General features: G+C 37.1%; 1 protein-coding gene across 8 annotated transcripts in view; it reads left to right on the top strand.

Moving 5' to 3' along the window:
- The window catches only part of spg21 (SPG21 abhydrolase domain containing, maspardin), a 146,558-nt gene extending 136,519 nt beyond the window's left edge, over positions 1-10,039 (top strand). For 6 of the 8 annotated variants that reach the window (XM_051920250.1, XM_051920249.1, XM_051920248.1 and 3 more), the window contains 4 exons: positions 1,432-1,540; positions 4,448-4,555; positions 8,733-8,873; positions 9,202-10,039. In XM_051920250.1, the coding sequence (XP_051776210.1) occupies positions 1,432-1,540; positions 4,448-4,555; positions 8,733-8,873; positions 9,202-9,327 (484 nt within the window). In that variant the 3' untranslated portion in view covers positions 9,328-10,039. The remainder of the gene's footprint in view (positions 1-1,431; positions 1,541-4,447; positions 4,556-8,732; positions 8,874-9,201) is intronic. The other 2 variants (XR_007933713.1, XM_051920246.1) reach the window with 2 other exon arrangements.
- Positions 10,040-15,564: the final 5,525 nt, after the last annotated feature.

The raw sequence follows: 15,564 nt of genomic DNA, 5'->3' as shown, positions 1-15,564 counted from the left end.
CCTCACCTTCCACCTTGTTCTTTTCCAGGAGAATTATTTGTTAGTCTGGATGATTCAGGTAGCATCTCTACAATTTATGAATTATTATATGGTGGGACTTAATCAATAACATTTTAGAATATTCTGTTTGTGGCACAAACCCAACATTTCCCATCCCCACAAGAACACAGTGAAGCATGGTGGTGATGGCGACAGCATCCTACTGTGGGGGTGTTTTTCATCAGCAGGGACAGGAAAACTGGTCAGGATTGATGGTGAGGTGGATGGCTCTAAATACATGGCAGTTCTTGAGGAAAGCTTGTTTCAGTCTGTCAGAGATTTGAGACTAGGACGAAAGTTTACTGTACAGAAGGGCAATGACCCTGAACATACTGCAAAAGCCTCACTTGTGTGGTTTTAAAGAAAACATTTAAATATCTTGGAATGGCCTAGTCAAGCCTCAGACCTCAATCCAATTGAAAATCTGTTGCATAATTTCAAGATTGCTGTATACCAACACAACCCATTTATCTTGAAGGAGTTGGGGCAGTTTTGCCTTGAGGAATGTGTGAAAATCCCAGTGAGCTAGCTGTGCTAAGCTAATAGACATTCCCAAAGATACTTGCAGCTATAATTGCAGCAAAAGGTGTCTCTTCAAAATATTGGCTTTGGGGGATAAATACACACTCATGATTTATGTTTTTTGTCTTAATTATTGGAGTGTCACAATAAAAAATATTTTGCACCTTCAAAGTAGTAGGCATGTTGTATAAATCAAATGGCACTAACCCCCCCAATAATCTGTTTTAAATCAGGAGGAGATGAATATTTTCGCCAAAGCACTTTATTTTTGGGACTCTGATATTTTAAAAGATGTCTAGTTGTACTGTTTCTGTCTATCTGCAAAAATGTTTCACCTCCTTGAAATGGAGGATATTAAAATTGGTCTGAATCCTGTTTTTACTGTATATTATAAGTCCTAATTAGATTTTTTTATGTTTTGAATGCATAGTAGTGTAGTGCCTAGTGTTGCCAATTTGTGGATTTAACAAGTTGCATTTAAATCATATGCCAGGTCATTATTTGTGTTGAGTTTGTAAAATTTTTTTGTGTCTGTGTTTTCCTCCATGTTCTGTAAATTTGCAATTCTAAATGTGTGAATGTGGAATTGTGCGCAAGTGGTACAAAATCACAAAGTGATGCAACTCATCAAACACTGATGCCCCATCTAGTACTGTTTCCTTCCTTGCATCCAGTGCTCCCATGATAGGCTCTGCTTCCCATATGACTCTGAATTTATTTAAGAGAATGTTACATTTTTAATCAATTAATCAGTTTGATTGCTTGGCTTAATTTTACCTGGTAAGAAGTGGTGATAAAGCATCATTTATCTTTTGCAATTAAAACTATATAATGTGTTATTAATTTAATATTTTTTGTTCCTATTTTTAGTTTTTGGCTAATGCCTGCCTTCATGCTTAAGAAGATAGTTCTAGGGAACTTTGCATCTGGTCCAGTGGATCCAAAAATGGCAGATGCAATTGACTTTATGGTTGACCGGGTAAGGCACAGATTACTGTAGGGGGAAAAAAAAGAAAAATACTTGCTTTATCTGCTTTGAATTTTGGTAACCTTTAGAGACAGTTCATTTCATGTGCTTTAAAATCAGCCAGTGGTTTTTCTTTTAATATTATAAGAGTGTTATTTTCAGTACTGTCTGCCTAATCCATTTTTTTCTTGAAGTTTAATCTGTCACTTTGACATCCCCAGTTAAATCGGAGATACACAAAAAAACAAAAAAAAATTGTAAAAATTAACAGCATTTAATAAAAACCTTTGTTGTTAATAGGCAAATAGTATGGGCTAAGGTTCTGGTTTCATACTCAACCATTTAAGATAATAATTATGTTTAAACGTAAAGGTCTGTAAGGGAATATTTGGAGTTCTTTATATTAAAAGGTATCTACAAAAGGAGAATACAAGCTCTTACTTGCAGAGTTCATTTTTTTTCTTTGTAATTTGTTTTTTTGTACTATATAACTATAACCCCTTTAGATTTCCTGTCCACACAACATTCAGAAATATGGATTATTCTAGCCCTACAAAAACATTTCTCATCTTGGGCACATTGGTGTTTGTATAAAATATACTAATTGCTATGACTAGTATATACTATAGTAGTTGCTTGATATACAAATACAGAATGAATCTGTTATTCGTTACTTACCAATCCTATTCTTTTAATGTCCCCGCCCACCTGCCAAAAAGGTGTGTAAGACTAGAGAAATTTATTGTTGGTGAATACATAATAAATATCCCCACTTTTTGAAAATTCATGTTGCTCCTCCCCATGCAAATTTCTAATTTTAATATTTAATAAAGATTTTGATGAGTAAATCTGCCCACCCTTCTTTCTGTATATGTGTACCTTCCCTATGATGGGAGAATGTATGCTTTACATTGATTGCATTGGAGGACTCATCAGTGATTTCTCTGCAGTTTTAATATTTTTTTTTACAGTTGAAGTTTATTTTGAATTTCTATTCAATTTCATAAATCTAGGTTTTACAGTATAGATTGGTTGCTCAGTGTTGGGATCAAGACAATGTGATCATGTTTGTAAATTTGTATCTTTTGTTTTAGCACTAAGCATAGTGCTTTATAAATTTATATATAAGACTGGCATAGCCTTTTACACAATTTTGTATTAAAACATTATCAATATTAAATATAGTTTATCAAAAAGATTTTTGCAGTATGAAAATGTTTGTATTATCAAACTTGTATATATATTTTCATCAGAGGAAAGATGGCACAATAGTTACCTCTTCTGCCTTGTATTTTTTGTCCTGGTTTAAAATCCCTTGGCTAGTCATTGTCTGTGTGGAGTTTGTCTGCCTAGGTTTGCATCTGGTGCTCTGGGTTTTCCATCCTCATTATATTGTTTACTTAAATTATATGGCTGATTGACAAATGAAGTTTTAAAGGAACAGAAAGCATACAAGTACAAATGGCGTGAAATGTGTCAGTTACCATTATTTGTGAGTACTAGTTGTTTCTCACATCTTTTTGCATAACATATTAATAGATTGATAAGGTACTGTTCTTGTATATGATTTTTTTGAAGAGTTTCAGTATAATATTTTCATAATAAAAGTGCATAGTTTTTTGTAGCTAAAAATCACAAACGAGTCCTTCACCATTCCTGAAATTAAGCATGACAAAATCAGACGATATTTCATTTAAATTGTTCTAGACTATATTTTAGATTAGATTAGGTAAACTTTATTAGTCCCTAGGGGAAATTTACAAGACTACAGCAGCAGAAATGTAAGAAGCTAAAACAGAACAAATAATAGTATCTGTCTATCGATCGATCGCAGAAATTGCAAAATGAACTTAAACAGTTTAAGCATTTAGTTTGGGGTGTCAGAAAGAAGCATTTTAGCCTGGTAGCAGTGGGCAGAAAAGATCCCTGAGGTCCTTTCTTACATGTGAAGGAATGAGTATGTGGTTAAAAGTGCTCCAAGAGAGTGCCTCCTGAAGGGGGTGGAGGGGATTTTTCATGATGGTATCCAATTTTGCCATCATCCTCTTTTCCACAACAGCTTCCAGTATGCCCACGGTTAGCCTGGAGATGGAGCAGCCTTTCCTGATAAATTTGTTCAGGTATTTTGCATCTTTTGAAGTCAAGTTGCTTCCCCAGGAGACCACAGCGTAGATTAATTTGTTAGCTGCTATGGACCAATACAACATTTCTAGGAGCTTGCTGCACAGATCAAAAGACCTGAGTCCCCATAGTAAGTATAGTCTGCTCTGGTCCTTTCTTGTACAGTGCCACTGTATTGTCAGACCAGTCCAGTTTGCTGTTTATGTGAACCCCCAGGTACTTATAACTCTGCATCCCTCTGAAAGTTGACTAGCCAAAGAGGCTTTTTGGATGTCTGCAACCAGCTGTTTTGTCATGCTGATGTTGAGTTGCAGGTGGTTCTCCCTGCATGGCAAGACAAAGCCCTCCACTAGCCTCCTACAGTATACTCCGACTCATCTCCATTATTATTGCAGCCTTTGATGGAAGAGCCAATTGAAAATTTCAAGTGCCTTTTAATAATATTTATACAAAGGCTGCTTTACAAATAGAACTCCCTTACCCTGTACAGCTTGATCACTAACAGATAAAATAAATTATTCATGGACAGACTATGGGTCAGTGGTTGATTTGAGCCAGTTGCATTACAGTCATTATGCTCTACTGTTGGCCATGGTTTTACTATGATAAAACATGAGTATTCTTCAAACACAAGTATTGGAATAACAAAACTTATGTTTAAACTCATATCAACTAAAATATTGCAATACTAGTCTTTGTTGTCCAAAAAGAATACATTTAAATCTGCAGTCTATAACAAGAGTCTTCCTTTATTTTGTCATATATTTTTTAAATCAGACTTTTATTTTCCTTAAACAGCTGGAGAGCTTGTGTCAAAGTGAACTTGCTTCTCGACTAACTCTGAATTGCCAGAATTCCTATGTGGAACCTCACAAGATTAAGGATGTTGCTGTTACCATAATGGATGTAAGACAATATAATTGTTTTCAATATTATAGTGTATAGATCCGTGACTCTCAAACACAATCCTGTGATTGTTGACTTGCATTAAACCAAAATGTTAATCAGACTTTTTTTCTTCATATGATGGTGCCATTTAATATGTGTTATTTCCCTATTAGTGTTTCGTATTGTATCAATACAGAAGTAGCCAACAGGGTTTGTTTTTTTATTTAATTTTGTATGTAAATGATCAGTCTATTTCTTTAAATTCTTTTTAAAAATTCAATTCTTCTACGGTACTTACGATAAGTTACTTTTTGGATTTCCCAGTTACATTTTAACTTATCCCGTTTGCCTTTTTTTGCTCAGCTTTCATGTTAAACAACCAGCACATGTGACAGGAATATATTGTGCCCTTTAATATTTATGTTGCAACCTGTTTTTTTGTGACCAACATTTTATTGAAGAGAATAAATGAAATATATCAAGTAATAGATTGTGTGACAGTACAAGATAAAAACAACCCCACCACCCCAAATCTTTGAGGAACAATAATATACAATACTGTAATGTAGAAATTGATTAAATGTAGCCTGCATGAATAATCGAAAAGGATAGCAGTCCACAGTCGGACCAAAATAAAAAAGGGAACAAGGAGCATCAGTAGCCACCACATACCCAATCACTCATAAAGCTGTTCCCTGATGTTGGTGTCAAACTCTTTGTTAATTCTTGATGCTGAAGTAGAATTAGGGCATAGAAAGATTTCTAAGATTCAGCAGAAAAGAAAAATGGGTATTCCAACAAGAGGCCAATAATAGTTGGCAGCAATGGTACCAAGAGAGAACAGCCTCTGCTGGATTGGACTATAAGAGAGAGCGTGGAAAGGCCCAGGTGAATGAATATATTAGATGAGAGATGAATTTGGACAAAGAGGATAAAAGGTAAAGAATTTGAGATGCTAAACTAATAGGGTAAGATACAAGAGATGGACAAAATTAAACTGACTATGTTAATAAGTGAAGTTTCTGGAGAACAGAGTAATTTCTTTTTATGAGATGGTGTTCCAAAACAAAGCAATAGAGAATAGGAAAGCAGTTGCCACATTGAGTTAAATGGTGACAGCTTTTAGGAAGTTGCACAGTGCAGCAAATAGAGTGATAACTGTTTTTTATGTGATGAGAAAGTATAACCAAAGACAAAATGTGGATGAGGAGGAATAGGGAAAGAAAGTGACACATCACAAGACCTAAATTGTCCTCGGTTGAAGGTAAAAGAAAAAGAGGAATTGATAAAGAACTTGTCCATGGTGCCTGGAATTTCTGGTGTCCCGAGCCATCAAAAACATCCCCCGAATGTGTTAATACCTAAACGGGTCCAATGTGGAAAAGAAATGAGATGTACACCAATACACAAAGCTTCTTTAAGAAAATAAGAAGTATGTAAGTGCCAAAAGGGAATGGAACCTAAAGGCTTTCCTACCTGGTACCAGAACTTGAAATAACATCCAAGAACTAGTTTTAGAAAAAAATGACTCAGGCCTGAAAGAGATAAAGGGTGTCCCATAGGAGAAACATGAATACTTAACACAAGGTCTCCTGCCAGTCCAAACAAATTGAGAGAAATGGCTCCGACCTTTCTAATAATCGATAGATGGAAATAGGGGAAGCATTGAACTAACAAACTTTATATGAGAAACACTATTCATTATAACAATGGCCAAGTGAGAGCAGAAAGATAGAGATGGGGTCCAAGTAGAGTGGAACGTCTGGCAGACCCAAAGCCATAACACAATCAGAGTCAACTGCTTGAATGATATGCACCTCACAGAGCACCGGTCAAAGTAAGCTAGCATCATTTTCAACTGTGAGGAGAAGAGTTTGAGCTGCAAGTTTGACAGGTTGAGTTGCAAAAAGAAAGCCATTGGTAAAACTGCAAAATAATAAAAAGGCTCATTTCTGCTAGGATCCAATATACTCTGATATTAAAGCACAGAACAAATATACAATTGGAGATAAGGATACAACATATGTGTCAAGCTATGCTTAATGCTGTTGAGGTGCCTGTCATACAAGCTGTTAATTCTCGAAGTCTGTCTTCTAATTCTGTTGTGGCTTTGGGTATACCAAACCTGTTTTTCTCAGAGTTTCCTATGGTATTTAGGTTCTTTTCGATGGTGTAAGAACCTGTACTTTCTGACACCTTTAAAGGGTTATAATGGTCTGTCTTGCTTTGGTAGTTTTTTTCCCACCATTTTGATATCAATATACAGTGTAGTATTGTCCAAATAATACTTCAGAAGGTATAGCAGCACAATTTGTTCCAACACAACTTTTAAACAGACAGAAGGTTTGTAAGTGATCAACAGAAGCTTAGAAACCTATAGGAACTGTATGCATCAACTTTCAATGTTTAATTAACTTCCTTTGCTGCAGAAAAGCTGTAAGTTGTTAATACATGTTTTCTGAGAAAAAAAAAGCATTTTTGTATTATTTTGTAAATTACATTATTTCAGTTTTTGGTAACCTACACTTTTTTAACCTCTGGAGTTTTATTGCTTACCTTTGTACCATTTTAGGTTAGTCGCTAGACTTGAACTGCTTAGATTTCAATAAAAATTGGAAAAATGGAGGTGTTATAAAACTTTTGACTGGTAGTGTGAATATGTGTATACAGTACATATACACAAATTGTGACCCATCTTCAGAACAGATTCATTTGCCTACTTTACAAATGTTTATACTTTTTTTTTTTTTTCTTCTTGAAGAAATGCATGGTTGTGTGCTCACTATGTTTTTGGGTTCATCATTTAAAATACATTGTCAGTATAACTGAGGGAAGTGTCTATGTATTCCCAAGCCATGACATTAACTTCATTTTACCTTACAGATGAGGTTCTGTGTTGCTGTGTTCACATGCAGTGTTTAATTTTACTTGTCATGTAGGTTTCTGGTACGTCTTCTCATAATATATTCAAATGTCAAGCACCCAAAGTTAGACTGGAAGTACTTTTATGAGAAAACACACAAGTATTTATTATTATTTTTCCCTTTCCCATGAATTTTTTTTTTCCCATCACACTTTTTCATCCTCCCATGTCACTTAAGAGGCTCCACACTTTTTAAATTAAGAAATTAAACATAAATTTAAGGGAACCACCGTGGTTATTTAACTTCAGCTGGCTTCCTATACTTGGGTAGATCACCCTGCTTTTATTTCTTTCTGCCAAGCCTAGTGCGGCCACTTAGGTTGGGAGCATGCACTGTACTTAAATATCCCCCTCCTTTTGGATGAATGCTTTTTGCTCTCCATCTGCTAATAGCATGAATGCTTGAACATAGTGCAACTGATTTATCAAACAACCTTGTTTTAGGTTTAATTCCTTCACTCTAGGGAAATGTGCTGACGTCTTAGTAATTGTGGTTATGACACTGGTTTTTATTACCTTAAGTTCATCCACCACATGCTGTACTCCCCCATCCATACTGCATGATAAACCAGGTGAAAAGCTGAACAACATTTTTAATTGTTCATGTGCAGCTAAAAAGCACAGAAAAAGAAAAAAAACTTCTAAAGAGAAAGATGCTGTTGAAAATACTTTCAAGATTCTGTGTAATACATTTAGAAACAGAAGTGTAGCAGTTAAAAATGAGTATGTTGCTGTGAACCACGAGCATGATGATTTATTGCTTAACTAAACTGTGTAATTTGTGCATGTATAGTGATAAAATTTAGAATTAACTGTTCTAGAAAGTGATCAAATGTTGGAACACCATGATTTTTTTCTGTGGTGGTGCAGTGATTTGTGCTTGGTCCTCACAGATTCAGCATCTTGTGTTTGAATCCTGGACACAGTTTGTACATTTTTCTGTTTGGATTTTTGCCTGGGTACTCTGGTTTCCCTCCACATCTAAAAGATATACACAATGGTTTGAATAGCAGTTTTAAATTGAATCTGTATCAGTGTAGATGTTTTTCAAGAGTAAGCCTTGTGATGGACTGGCCACCATGTCCAGTATTGTGCAAAATTGTACTTGTATGGAGTCAGCCTTTTCACAACTTTGAATGCAGGTTAAGTGAGTTTGTGATTTTTATCTTCTTAAGAATAATAATGGACGTTCCCCATCTATCCATTGTGTAGAATCCTAATAAACAGTACAATGGTTTATGTAATATATTAAGTAGAATGTTTATACTTTAGGTATTTGATCAGAGTGCACTTTCCTCAGAAGCTAAAGAAGAAATGTATAAGCTGTATCCAAATGCCAGGCGAGCCCACTTGAAAACAGGAGGAAATTTTCCATATCTTTGCAGAAGTGCCGAAGTAAATCTGTATATTCAAGTAAGAATGCAGCTTATCTGTAAATCTAAAATATTTATATGTAAGCCTTTATTTTTAGTATGTTGGACCTTGAACTACACAAAATATTAATCATTGATTGTTTTTATTAAATATATTTTTAACCCCTCTTTCTGATCAAGCACAGATAATTCTTTTAAATTTGATAATTTTTAATCATTTGGTTAGTTTAATTTTTTTATTGAGTGCATTATTTTTTTTTGTAAATTACATGATGGGGAAAAAATATTTGTTTTTAATTTTCTTACCTATTCAAACTTTGTGCCTTTTTTCCTGCTACACTGGCTTTACTTTTTCTTTGTTGTCTTAGATTCATTTGCGTCAATTTCATGGCACAAGATATGCAGCCATTGATCCATCCATGGTGACCTCAGAGGAAAGAGAAGTTCAGATAAGCAGTTCACATAATGCAAGAGACAGTGATGAAGTGAACTAGTTTCATGGTACTTTTTCTGCAGTCCTTGTTCTTAGCTTGTCTTCAGTATATGAAGCTCCTGCAATTCTTAGACTGCAGAAATCAAGGAACAAGGTGATAATCACCAGTAATCAAAATATTTCCTAGATCATTTTTTAGAGCATGCATATAATTGTATGTATGTAATTATGGACCGTTTTGGGTTTGCAAAAAATATTTTTTTATTGTAATAAATATTTCTGAAAGAACCACTTTCTTACAGTAGTACAAGTGCCAATCACTGATCACCTTCCTTCATTTTGCATTTTTTCTTAATCAGTTTTCATAAAATGTTTTTATTTTTCTGTTTGATATACTGCATATAATAATTAAACAGTCAGATGACTTGTCTTGCTCATGACCACCAAGTTATAAATGAATTTGAATTTTTTTTTTTTTAATGCTGACAGACTTATACATATGCGTAAACACAGATTAGCTTTTCTTTCTGTGAAATATTAAAGGTATAATGATTATTTATCGTGATATTTTTCTTCATTCTTTCAGTTTGTGCTGAATTTTGCATCATTTCATTTGAAAGGGTCAGCTAGACACACATTTGGAATTTATGGTAACATATTGTATTAATTGTGTGTGAAAATCTACTGGACGGCTAATTAATATATGTATATGTATTTCTAATAAATCAGTGCCGTTAATGATTTCAATGTAATAAACAAAAAAACAATCATAATCTCCTGAAGAGTGATTAAGTATCCCCTGAAGTAAAAGTGCTGTTTTTGGAAGCTGATTCTAAATACTGTCTTTTGTAGAAGCTAGTTCCTCAAGAACATATGATCCTTTTAAAAATATTATAACTGTGAAGAAAAATACCAAATTTGTAAAGTAAGTTTTATCTCATGATTGAACCCAAAAAAGCAAGGTGTTACTGCTCTTTTCACTCACGTCATTTAAAATTTTGAGCTAAAGGAAAAAACCTTCTGAATAAAAATGGAGCAAAAAAAGAATTTACTTATGGTGAACATTAAACGTATAATAGTTAGCTAGCCAGTATGTTGAGTGTGAATAATATGCAGTATATAAAGGAAAAAATGCTATAGTCATATGTTATCAGATAAGAGAAAAAAACCAACAGATTTCTAGCAGCATTGAAGATTTAATCAATTTTTACAATAATTCTTTAAGACTTTAAAAGCACCTCATGTGGTGTGTTCCCTCTTTATGTTTTCATATTCAGTCACATATCTAGAAAGGGATGTACAGTCAATCAGCATAGATATTAACAATGAGCTTGATGGTGCCCCCTCGTTTGTCAATTTTCTTATGCTTATATTTCTACAGTCATGTGTTATGCTTAATAACTCATGCATAATAACATGTAATTTCGTATGAATGTATTCTGTTTTTAATCACACAGTTTATAACTGACAGGAATATCTGCTACTGTTTCTGTTCACCTGTCTTGCTTGTCTTTCAACACCCTCAAAGATTATTGATGTGATCGCCTGTCCTCCTTGTACCTCTGCTACCGCTGGCTAATCTGCAATTATCGGGCATTCTGCAAGCAAAAAACATTTCAACAGTAAAATTATGCCCTCCAGTGACAGGAGGATCAGTGGCACTCTGTGTTTCATGATGGCCAAAGGACAAATCCTTCAGTAGCCTCACAGATGCCCTCATGCTGCCTCTTTCCTAGCAGGTAGTGTCTTCATGTTCCCTACCTATACTGCCACTGTGTATGCTTATTCAAATGTAGCCCAGAACAATCTTGAGACTACAGTGCCCTTGCCTGAGGTATCAGGCTAAAGATTATGCCTGATTTTGCATGTAAAAAGTAAGAGATTAGTAGCCTGCTTACATTGCCAGTATAGGAAACGGCTAAGGTGGTTGCACATGTGAATTTTTGCTAGTACAGGTGAAAATAAAAAGGAGCAAAAGTGTATCAGTATGTGTATCATTATAGGGATCAGTGCAGTGGAATCTATGGGAGTGCCATGGAAATTAAGAAATTCACGAAGGGTTAGGGTTAAAAAAAAAAAAAAACAGTTAAAAAAAGGCAAAATTATAAAATGAATATAATGTTTTGTAAGCTCCTGCTAGTGTTTTTTGTTAAAGTTAGTAGTTCAAAGATTTAACTTGAAAAAGGAACCTCTTGTAAACAACAGGGAAAATTATTGCATTGCATAATAATTTATAATATCATTTGCAATTAATATAATATAATTTGCAATTATTGCATTGCAAAACATTTCAGTCACCATTGGAATGAACTACATTTCCAAAGCTACATGTACACCATGTTTCCTCCATAAAATGAAAAAGGGATGTTCTGAGCATCCATGTCTGCACCCCTGCAGAAGCACAAAGCGAACAGCTACAAATAGGCACAGTCTAGCCAGGACAATGAGAATATTGAAACTGCATGATTACATAGAAGAGCTCACCCTACTCCAGCATGACATAACATACTTAGAGTGGATGATATGTCTGTTGAATGTTTGTGGTGTCAATATCTAAAACCACAGTTTCTGTCATGATCTTAAATATTGTGCCATGGAAGAGACAGCATTTAGCTTTAGTGTGGTAACAACTAACAAAAGGCCACAACAGTAACATGGTCTCAGTGCAGGTCTTCTCCACTGTCCCTGTTGACCTCAGGGGCCTCTTGAACCAGACAGTATCTAAGTTTCCATCCAGTTTTTTGCGACGTTTTGTTATCGACAAACAGAATATACGGGAAAAAAAATGTGCGAAATTTGCTGTCTCCAGCCTGTTTCCATCCAACTGGCTTTTTATCGATAAAATGGTGTGTGTGATGACGTCACCCCCCCCCCCCCCCCCCCCCCCCCCCCAAAACGAACTGTCGCATAAGTTTTGTTGTATCGCGAAAAAAATCTGCCCTTGAGCCGTTTCCATACATAATTTTGTGTATGTCGCAAATTGTCTACCTTTTGTTTTCCACGTTACACCCCCTCCACTAAACAAAGAAACAAAGAAATGGAGAGATTATTCAGACATCCATCCATCCATCCAGTTTCCAACCCGCTGAATCCGAACACAGGGTCACGGGGGTCCGCTGGAGCCAATCCCAACCAACACAGGGCACAAGGCAGGGAACCAATCCTGGGCAGGGTGCCAACCCACCGCAGGACACACACAAACACACCCACACACCAAGCACACACTAGGGCCAATTCAGAATCGCCAATCCACCTAACCTGCATGTCTTTGGACTGTGGGAGGAAACCGGAGCGCCCGGAGGAAACCCACGCAGACACGGGGAGAACATGCAAACTCCACGCAGGCAGGACCCGGGAAGCGAACCCGGGTCCCCAGGTCTCCCAACTGCGAGGCAGCAGCGCTACCCACTGCGCCACCGTGCCGCCCCATTATTCAGACAGTTTTTTGAAATTTGCCAGCTTACTGTTATTTCAGTTTCACAAATAATTGGAATTGTACATAATATCCGAAGACGACAGCAGAATGAAGCAGTTGCTTGTCTGATAGCCCTAGAGCTTGAAGAAAGTACCCCAGTGTGACGAAACCCACAGGTATGGGAGAGACGACAGAATAAGACCTTCTGGGAGGAGGTGGTGGAGAGACACTTCACAGAAAATCTCTGGTAGCAAAATTTTAGAATGACACGGCCGACGTTTGAGATGTTGTGTGGATTCATTAGTGCTGATGTTGCGCCCATCACAGGTTGCCACCGACCACCGGTTCCAAACCAAAAGCGGATTGCCATCGCCCTTTACAAGCTGGCAACCTGCGCCGAGTATAGAGTAGTTGGAGAAACTTTCGGGGTTAGTAAAACTACCGTTCATCGATGTGTATATGCTGTGTGCACCGCTATTAAAGAAAAATTAATGCGCCGTTATATCAGACTTCCGACTGTAGCGGAGGCCAATGAAATTGCATACCGTTCATACACGGGATGAAAATGTGACACATTTATTTGCGTTAAAGCCCTTTTTTCCGACAAAAAGTGTTTCCAATGTAGTTTTTGCGACATCTGAAGTATCGATATGGAATTTATGCGCTAAAGTTAAACGGAAAAATATAATGTCGACATGTACAACATTTTATCGATAATTAGCATTTCCATCAGCTATATCGGTAAAAAAATTTGAAGCGCTAAATATTTTTTCGCAAAAACTCCTTGGATGGAAACCTGGTTACTGTCGATAGTCATGACTGGGATGAGCTTGGCAGATGAAGACAAACACACAAAGCAAAGGGGATAGTGAAAAGGTGTTTTATTAAAAACAATTAAAAAATCAAAGTGTCCCAAAAGTGCATCCATCCATCCATTTTCCAACCGGCTGAATCCAAACACATGGTCACGGGGGTCTGCTGGAGCCAATCCCAGCCAACACAGGGCGCAAGGCATGAACCAATCCCGGGCAGGGCGCCAACCCACCGCAGGACACACCCACACACCAAGCACACACTAGGGCCAATTTAGAATCACCAATCAACCTAACCTGCATGTCTTTGGACTGTGGGAGGAAACCAGAGCACCCAGAGGAAACCCATGCAGACATGGGGAGAACATGCAAACTCTATGCAGGGAGGACCCGGGAAGCGAACCCAGGTCTCCTTACTGCGAGGCAGCAGCGCTACCACTGCGCCACCGTGCCGCCCCCAAAAGTGCAGTTGCTCTAAAATATTCAATACATAAATAATCCAAAAATGAAAGGTGCTGATGGAGGTTAAAAACAGTTCAATAAATAATCCATTAAAAATGAGTACATTAAAAACAAGAGGCAGTCCAGAAAACAGTGAGCCCCTGTGCTTCCCTTTAACCCTGAAGCCTCCTCCCCTTATTCTGTCCGGACCTTGCAGAAGGAGGAGAGTGCCTGCTTCATATTGGGGCTTCACTCCCTGCCACCCTTCCCTCTGCATATGCAGGACAACTTCTCACCTTCGGCCCTTATGGAAAAATGTCGTCAATTGGGCCACTCCTACTCCCAAGAAAGTGCTCAGTAGGAGAGCTCATTTGACAGCCTCTGGCTCTCACAGCTGTGAAGCCCACTCCCGACCACCTGCCTCACTCCATTCATCTCGGGCGCTCTCCTTCTCCATCTCTGCCTCTCTGTCTTCCTTTTCCTTTTTTTAGATCACTGGCCAGTCTGTTTTCTTATCCATCCTCCATTCTGTCTTTTTCTCCTAACACTCACGCTTTTCTTTTAAAGTGGTGGCATGCAACTGCTGCAGCAGTCAGTAGTTCCCGATGCCAATTTGGGTCATGAGAGATCCTGCACCTGTGCACTAAGTGTGGGGCTGTCCGCTCCCGCATTGCACATTGGAACTGCCCTTGTCTACCTCGGCCCCAATTACAGTTATTTATTTATAAAAATGTCCACCTTTCTCAGCTGCGGACCCCACTTTACCACATGCCCTCAACGATTCTGGACTCATGATAATCTTTCAGCGTCAGTGGTCACCAGCACAGTTGAGTTGTTAGCAGCAGGAACCTGTGATGCCTTGGATTGGAAATGGAGTACGTTGTCCAGAAGTCAACTGGTCCACGGCCTGATCCCCTCTCTGGTATGGCTTATTTTTTGTTGGAGTTGGATGATTCATTTGTTTCCAGACCTTTGTTGCAGCTGAGTCTCTGGTTTCAAATTCAAGTGCTGTCATCTACGATGTTTTTGGAAAAACATCTTTTATCTGCAAAGACGTAAAAGTTTGTTCCATGTTATTCGTTATTTCAATACTTCATTTGTAATTTTTGAAAGTTAATTTTGGATTCCAAAATAATGTGTCTCTCAGACAGCCTTGGTATCACAATCCCTCCTAACCCATTAACAGCTGTGTTCGGTGTTCTTCCAGATGGACTTGAATTGGAGAAGGACAAGCAAACTGTGATTGCATTCACTACACTTTTGGCACGCAGACTTATTTTGTTAAATTGGAAGAATCCTAATTCTCCTCTTATAAGTCAGTGGGAAACCGATGTTTTATATTATTTGAAATTGGAAAAAATCAAATTTTCAGTTAGAGGATCTGTACAAAATTTTTTCAAAACATGGCAGGATTTAATCAATATTATTTTAGAATAAGAGAAACTATTATTGCATTTAACTCCCTTCTCCATCTCTTATTTACATAGATATTTACTTCTCCCTTTCTTTTGTTTAATGTTGCCTTATTAACAAGCCTTAAGCAATTTTCCTTTAGCTAAGCTCTCCTTCTCAGGGGTGGGGTTTGATTAGTCTTCAAATTTGTTGGGTTATAAATTGATCTGTTTGTATG

The sequence above is a fragment of the Erpetoichthys calabaricus genome, chromosome 17, assembly GCF_900747795.2.
Source record: "Erpetoichthys calabaricus chromosome 17, fErpCal1.3, whole genome shotgun sequence".
NCBI classification, from domain to species: Eukaryota; Metazoa; Chordata; class Cladistia; order Polypteriformes; family Polypteridae; genus Erpetoichthys; species Erpetoichthys calabaricus.
Note: the sequence above shows the minus strand (reverse complement) of the source record. Positions and strands in the feature narration are given on the sequence as shown.